The 8,547-nt window shown below is 39.9% G+C and overlaps 1 protein-coding gene across 2 annotated transcripts in view; it reads left to right on the top strand.

The window, feature by feature from the left end:
* LOC120401311 (elongin-A-like) overlaps nt 1-8,547 on the top strand; it is a 34,321-nt gene that overhangs the window by 10,357 nt on the left and 15,417 nt on the right. For both annotated transcript variants that reach the window (XM_039531111.1, XM_039531110.1), the window contains exons 2-3: nt 1,729-1,785; nt 6,888-7,000. In XM_039531111.1, coding sequence (XP_039387045.1) covers nt 1,729-1,785; nt 6,888-7,000 — 170 coding nt within the window. The remainder of the gene's footprint in view (nt 1-1,728; nt 1,786-6,887; nt 7,001-8,547) is intronic.

Genomic DNA, 8,547 nt, shown 5'->3' with positions numbered 1-8,547 from the left:
AATTCTACAATTGCTGCAAAAGCACATACAGGAAATGTGCTTTTGCACATTTAAAGGGACACTAATCTTGAAATAAAGTTAAGTTTTTTAAATGTAAAGTAACTTCAGCTACTGTGCCAGTCTGAGTCCCCCTACCAACTCATGTGGTTTTGCAAGTGTACTTACTTGCTTTTTAAATGTGTTCCCCCTTTTTACTGTATAAAAGATCCATGCAAACAGGAGACTGACAGTATACAGGAGACGCAGTGAAACTGACTCTGCACAAAGTAAAATCAAAAGGGGAAAAAAACCAGAGACAATATTTTTTGCTAGTCTTTTATGTATACTGATTTTGCTGGTACTTCTAACAAGAATAGCTAAAAAGCCCATAAAATGTGATTTTTTTCCCCAAGTGATCTGTGTCCCTTTAAATCTATTAGTCAAACAATTCCTGCACCTCTTCCACCTGGTACAAGGGGGTTTGAGTAGTCACTCTTCATTTAAAATTATAAATGTCAACTAATCTGTAGTTCACATAGAACTGTCTGCTACTGCCAACAGGTTCTGAACCTTACCTCATGATCTGTGCACATTCCTGGCAAAAGCCTCTTGTAATCTGTTGCCTGTAGAAATGGGCATGACTAAAAGGATAGCTCAGATACTCCCAAACTTTGGATGAGTTAAAAGCATAGATCTGAAGCTTGTGCTTAGAGTCCATCATTAATTCTTTCCTCATAGGTATAATATGGTACAAGAAAAAGGCCTTTGGGAAAGGGAAGGGCAGGGAGGTTGTTTTTAATGTATGGTTATGGCTAGCAAAGTGACACTGAGAATGATACTTTTGTGTGTTGTATTATCAAATTGCTTAAAATAAGTTTTTTGTTCTTTTTGAAAGTCTAAACAAAGCGTGCTTTGCTTGCCAAAGATGAAAAATTTTTAGATTCCGAACATGGCTGATATCTTATGTGCATGTGAAACAGAATAACAGTGGCTTTCCCTCTTCCTAAAAAGAAACAGTACTGGCGAATAAAAACTTGGAGCCTTAGCCTACCTTTAACTCAGGCTGCATTCCCTTTGAATTAAATGGGAGTTTTGTAATTTTTTGCCCCCTGTCTAATTGAGGAAGGGTCAGTAATTTGTGTATGGGGAGATCTAGTGGGAAATTGACTACTCTGACATATGAATATGGAATATGCAAATAGTCTCTCTATTGTAGGATCTTGTTTAGCCTCATTTCTATATGATGCCACTGATATTTACTGGACTTCTGTGTACACCTTCTAAATTGGAGGGCGCAGCTGAAATACCTCTATGGAGCTGTACAGCTAAACTTGTCCTTGGCTGGAAAGATTACTCAAGGGGCAACAGAATAGAGTTAGTAGTTCTGGCCTATTGATTACAAGCTCTCAGTACAACTGAAGTTACTCAACCAAGATCTGATACGCCCCTTCAAGAAGATTGGAATGTCAGAAACACAAAACTAAGGAAGTAAATGGAAGAGAGATTTAATCTGAAATTCTCTTCCATATTCTCATATATACTTGGGAGCATAGGGTTGCTTTTATTTTTCCTGAGTTAGTATGTGTACTTCCAATGTAATAAACACATTAAGATTGCTAAGTATCAATTGAAGATGAAGAATTCCTATCCTAACCTCTCAATTGGCATCTCTTACAAGGAGAGGGTAAGAATAGTAGGGTAAAATTCAATTAAGTGATACTTGTAGACTGACCTCATGTTTTCTTCCAGATTATAAAAGCACTTAAGGGACTTCAGGATTTGGATATTTCACTGGACATTCTAGTGGTAAGTGACAAATTTTGTGACGTAAGCCTTCATCTATGAAGTTATCTGTGGCATCTTCAGTGTTTTGCAATCATAGAAGCCAGGAAAGTTGCTGCACCTTGCAATCCTGAATCCTAATCCCCATTCATTTTTAATATAAAAAGTTATATGGGACCATGGAGTCTTTTCCCAAAAACTATCCAGAGGCACTTCGCCGCACCCAGCAAATATGGTAATATGGCAGATAGTGACAATATGGGCCCCTTCTACTGAGCATCCAGAGAACAGAATCCCATGCTGGTTAGGTTTTCCTCCAAGTGCAATGACCTTTGCATAAATATGATGGAGTAGGTTTGTGTACTCACACAATTATATTTTATATTTACATGTGCTGGTGCTTTGATTCTGTACCTAAGATGAAACAAACATGACCAATTCATATTTTAGATCAGTGATTACTTCCATTCCTCCAAGGAACACAAAATCCCTTTTTAATTGTGATTCTGCAGCTAGAACAAGCATCCTAGTAGTCATAGGTTAATGATGCTCTTGGTTCTGCTAGTATTTTATTTTTCACAACAGGCCACATCCGATCAGATTTTCTGCGATAAGCAGTGTCAGTATGTATATGGGAGACTTCAAGGTATGCCTTTGCATTATAGAGCATAGTTTTGGTATTTAGGAGGTGGCATTTTTCTTTGCAGTCACTAGTGAACCAGTTCTCCATCTTGGTGTTAGGGAGTGCTGCATAGCAAGGTCCTAACCACTTGTGGACTGTGAAGATGCCCAGATATTTTTCACGAGAGGAAATGTATTCTCTTGGGTATCCTGGCCAATTTCCAAATCTCATAATGGCATCTTGTATGCCTAAATTCAGCTTTAGTTCTATGTGGATATGGTATTCTTCACTCCGTGTCATACTTGAGTGTGCAGTGTTACTGCACTTCAGTGCTGGATAAAAGTAATCCCCTTCACATAGTGATTAGATATTTTTAAAATCAGAAATCACTGTGGGATACTTATTTAACTGAAGTTCTCTGTCATTGTTCATAATAATGTGACATGCCATTTGGGATCCTTTAAGTGACGTGGAGAAAGAGGGTGGTAGTTATAATTAAGGATTCTGTATAATTTTATTGTACTGTTATTATATCATGAGGATGTTTCAAACATTAATCCTAGGAAAAGCTAGAGCGTCTCTTGTATGAATTTCAAGCAAACTGAGAACCATCCTACATGTAGGAAGCATTGCTGAAAAGTATTGGATGATGTCACTGAAGCCCCCTCTGCATTAAGTGACTTTTTTTTCCCTGAACAGCCACATGGACAGCTGGTTGTGCAGGAAAAGCACATGTACAACTCTTATTTGCAGATGTCACAGGAATATCTTAGAATCATAGAATATCAGGGTTGGAAGGGACCTCAGGAGGTCATCTAGTCCAACCCGCTGCTCAAAGCACGACTAACCCCAACTAAATCATCCCAACCAGGGCTTTGTCAAGGCTGACCTTAAAAACTTTTAAGGAAGGAGATTCCACCACCTCCCTAGATAACCCATTCCAGTGCTTCACCACCCTCCTAGTGAAAATGTTTTTCCTAATATCCAACCTAAACCTCCCCCACTGCAACTTGAGACCATTACTCCTTGTTCTGTCATCTGGTACCACTGAGAACAGTCTAGATCCATCCTCTTTGGAACCCCCTTTCAGGTAGTTGAAAGCAGCTATCAAATCCCCCCTCATTCTTCTCTTCTGTAGACTAAACAATCCCAGTTCCCTCAGCTTCTCCTCATAAGTCATGTGCTCCAGCCCCCTAATAATTTTTGTTGCCCTCCTCTGGACTCTTTTTCCAATTTCTCCACATCCTTCTTGTAGTGTGAGGCCCAAAACTGGACACACTACTTCAGATGAGGCCTCACCAATGTCAAATAGAGGGGAATGATCACGTCCCTTGATCTGCTAGCAGTACCCCTACTTATACAGCCCAAAATGCTGTTAGCCTTCTTGGCAACAAGGGCGCACTGTCAACTCGTATCCAGCTTCTCATCCACTGTAACCCCTAGGTCTTTTTCTGCAGAACTGCTGCCTAGCCATTTGGTCCCTAGTGAATGGGATTCTTGAGTCCTAAGTGCAGGACTCTGCACTTGTCCATGTTGAACCTCATCATATTTCTTTTGGCCCAATCCTCTAATTTGTCTAGGTCTCTCTGTATCCTATCCCTGCCCTCCAGCGTATCTACCACTCCTCCCAGTTTAGTGTCATCTGCAAACTTGCTGAGAGTGCAGTCCACGCCATCCTCCAGATAATTAATGAAGATATTGAACAAAACCGGCCCCAGGACCGACCCTTGGGGCACTCTGCTTGAAACCGGCTGCCAACTAGACATGGAGCCATTGATCACTACCTGTTGAGCCCAACGATCTAGCCAGCTTTCTATCTACCTTACAGTCCATTCATCCAGCCCATACTTCTTTAACTTGCTGGCAAGAATACCGTGGGAGACCGTGACTTTAGCAAAGCTTTTGATAAGGTATAACACATCCACTGCTTTCCCCTCATCCACAGAGCTAGTTATCTCCTCATAGAAGGCAATTAGGTTAGTCAGGCATGACTTGCCCTTGGTGAATCCATGCTGACTGTTCCTGATCACTTTCCTCTCCTCTAAGTGCTTCACAATTGATTCCTTGAGGACCTGCTCCATGATTTTTTCCAGGGACTGAGGTGAGGCTGACTGGCCTGTAGTTCCCCGGATCCTCCTCCTTCCCTTTTTTAAAGATGGGCACTACATTAGCCTTTTTCCAGTAATCCGGGACCTCCCCCGATCACCATGATCTTATCACTTAGCTGGAGAGAACTTTAAGAGGTAACTGTCAACTTATTGTAGGATTGACCATGGTTGCTGGAGGAGCCTCATTGAGATTGATCAATCAGGGCAAACTCCAAAGAATGGGGCAGCTAATCCCCCAAATCGGTGGTTTATTCTAATAATTAAATTCACCAAGCCAGCAACAAAACAGCTTCTACAACACCTTACTGGTTACCCAGAAGCCAAAATACAGCTCCTCTAAATGGAATAAATTGCCTAGAGCGGTTGTGGAAACTGTTTAAGAGTAGGTTAGATAAATGTCTATCAGGGATGGTCTAGACAGCATTTGGTCCTGCCATGAGGGCAGGGGACTGGACTCGATGACCTCTCGAGGTCCCTTCCAGTCCTAGAATCTATGAATAAAGCAATCCAGCCAAGGGCTCCCACCCAGACAGCCAGGTTGAATATGGTAAGGATTACTGAAAATCTTATTCACAATATTTAAAGCTCTACCAGTCCAAAAAGATTGGACACCATTACCCACCAGGTCAATGAATATTTCGGTTTTTACCTAAATATATGCGTGCAGTCAATTCCTATTAACTAATCTAAAATTTTCTTTAAAAAATCAAACAATATGAATAAAGTTCTCAGGTCAGTTTCATAGCAGAGATGGTGGGCTGCTGAGTTGTTAAAAAAAAAAAAAAAAAAAAAAAATTCTTCCAGAATCAATTCCATAGATTATAGTCCCATAGACAGTCCATCTGCAGAGTTTGTTTAAATTCTTCTGTGAGAAATAACAGGGTAAACCAAAATGGAGATGGAGACCTCAGTCTTGTGATTTAAACTTCCCCTGATAAAGTTCAAGCAGATCTGAGATGAACAGGATCAGGTCCCCAAAGTTTTTTTTATAGCTGAAGCTCATCGGATAAACCTCTTGTCACAGCAGGCATTCCTTGGATGAAGGATAGGTAATATACATTGTTGCTTTAAAGTCAGTTTGTATTTCCTTTGTATATACAGGTAAATTAGTTGCATTGATGACCATAAGGCAATTAACCATTCAAAGGTTCACAGGTAGTTTACTACAAATGTCAAATTGAAATAAAGACAATATTATTACACCACACATTTCATCTAATTGCTAATATTTCCTTTTGGTCTCTGACTCAATAAAATATAGTAACAGACAGGAAGAGAAGTATATCATTTACCAGCTAATGAAATCACATTGTGAAGCTTCTAACTGATGTAGGTAAATACAGACAACTACATTTAGTATTTACTTCTAATTCTCTGACAATACAGACTTGCATTTCAAAGGAATTAGTCTACTGATGTGGCTTTGATAATGATCTACAAGAAATGGCCCTGCTTGCCATGTCAATACTTCCCTAATATGTTCTTAAAGGTTGATCTTTAGGTCACTCTAGCCTGCTGGCTGTTTAGACCTTTCTAGCTCAGTGTCACAAGGACCATTTTAGTGTTTGCGTACATCTTAAAGAGGGGGATATGTAACCAAATATAAATAGATATGCTCTCATGATGCAAATTCACCTGCAATGTTGTGTGGCCACAACCAGAGGCTCTTCAGGACAAGGACAGTTTGTGTGGTGCCTAACACAGTGGTGTCCTGATCTATGGCTGGGGCCCCAAGCACTACTGCAATATGAATAATGATTGTACTGAGTCCCAGAAAATGAACCTGAAGAGTCTAATTTTCAAGGGTCTGTTTACCTGGGCAAAAAGGTATGTTTTTTTTCAATTGAAATAGCTCAGTCAAATTAGTTCAGTTTTAATAAAACTTGACACATACCTTAATGCAGGTGTGGATAAGGTTTGGCTACAACACAACCAGTTCAAATGATCTTAAAGGGGTTAAATTCTGTCTACATCAGCATTAATAAGAGGGTTTCAATCAAGCTAACACAACCCAATTGAGAGAGATGCCTTTTTGTGCCTATGTAGACAGGGCTGACAAAAATATTCAAACTGAGTGAAATGCCAGAAGTAGACCGCTAAATGATAAGAAGTAACTTTAATTTCTCTGCTGAAGTTTTATGAAACTTCAGTATAGAAAGATATATTTACCTTACACATAACCAGTATTTTGGGTTCTAAATGTGTGGTTTTGCTTTGGCTCCCTTGCAATATTTGTTTCTGGTACAAAAATTATCTCTATGATCTGAGTGATCGGTCAAAGGATTTTTCCAGCTACCATCTTATTGTTATGTGAATCTAATTACCATAGTTAGTAGAAAAAGTATATTCAGGATGTTAATAATTTGTTTCTGTCCTCCTTGCACTGTCTTCAATAGGAAACTGGAATAGGAAAAACAGTTAACAGTTTTAGGAAACATGCCACTGCTGGAAAAATAGCTAAATCTCTGGTAAACCACTGGAAAAAACTTATTCCACCAGAAAATGAAAGGTAGGTCTGAGTCTAACTTTAATTTTGAGATAAATTTTTGTCCAATGTAATATTTTTAATCAGTTGTTCAGATTGTTGGTTTTGTATACAATGAAATTAGCATGATAAGACCAATAAGAGACATCCAAAAAGTAGTAATAAGGTATCATTGTCTAATAATTAGAGTCTAATTCTTCAGGGAAGTGGCAAGTACAGATCATGAAGGGAGCTAATGTGGTGGTACTTAGTTAAATGTTGTTCTTTCCTCATCACATCTCGTCACTTAATTTCCTTTCCCTTACCATGCTACTTCCAAGAGAGGAAGAGGAGGAACCTCTCAACTTTAAGCTCATTAAAGTACATGAAATATTCCTAAAGAAGAACAAAAAAGTGGAGCATGTGTGAAGCATCTCAGCATAGCTACAAGTTAATGTATTTTAGGGCTATTCCTGATTCTTGCTGGTTCTGACTTCAGTGGCATTTACTATAAACTCTCCTGAGTACTGTGGCACTGTAATGATACTATGGCTTAGTTATATGAGGCTCCTATATAATTCTCCCTCTTTGTTGTCTGACTTTTTTTGATTCCCACCTACGTACAAAGCAAATGCATCAGAATGGCCATACTGGGTTAGACCAATGGTCCATCTCGCCCAGTATCCTGTCTTACAACAATGGCCAATGTCAATGCTTCAAAGGGAATGAACAGAGCAGGGCTGTTACTGAGTGATCCATCCCCTGTGGTCCAGTCCCAGTATCTGGAAGGGATATCCAGTGCATGGGGTCGCATCCCTGATCATCTTGGATATTGGCCAAGATGGACCTATCCTCCATGGACTTATCTAGTTCTTTTGCTGTGAAGGCCAAAACTGCATTCAACATCCCTGGCAATCAGTCCCACAAATTGACTGTGTGTTGTGTTAATTAGTACTTCCTTTTGTTTTTTAAACCTGCTGCCTATTAATTTCATTGGGTGCCTCCAATTCTTGTGGGGTTTATCCCTTCACATAAAATTCCTTATTCACTCACTCCATGCCAGTCATGATTTATAGATCTCTATTATATTCCCAACCCTTAGTCGTTTCTTTTCCAAGCTGAAATAATCACTTTTTTAAATCTCTCCTCATATGGTAGCTGTTCCATACATCCTTTCCCCAAAGGCTCCCCAGTTCCTAATAAATGTAAAACCCTGCTCCCTACACCACTGTCTCATCCACACATTGAGACCCTCCAGCTCTGACTGTCTGGCCCTGCAAATGGAATTGGAAACATTTCAGAGAATGCTACTATGGAGATCCTTGACAGTAATCTCTTACCTAGCAGCCTAAATTTGGCATCCAAGACATCTCTTCTACCTTTTCCTATGTCACTGGTACCTACATGTACCATGACCACTGGCCACTCCCCCGCACTGTTCGTATGTAGGACCTTCCCAAATTCACAACCATGAAAAACATGTCACAAACTGTGAAATCTGGCCTCCCTGTGAAATCTGCCTATTGGGGTGGGGACGTCACAGTATTGCCCACCTGTAAGGCTGGCCCTGCCCCTCCCTCAAAAAGTGACAA

This window comes from Mauremys reevesii, linkage group 3 (genome assembly GCF_016161935.1).
Source record: "Mauremys reevesii isolate NIE-2019 linkage group 3, ASM1616193v1, whole genome shotgun sequence".
Lineage (NCBI taxonomy): Eukaryota > Metazoa > Chordata > Testudines > Geoemydidae > Mauremys > Mauremys reevesii.
The sequence above is the reverse complement of the archived record's forward strand: the minus strand, read 5'-3'. Positions and strand labels throughout refer to the sequence as shown.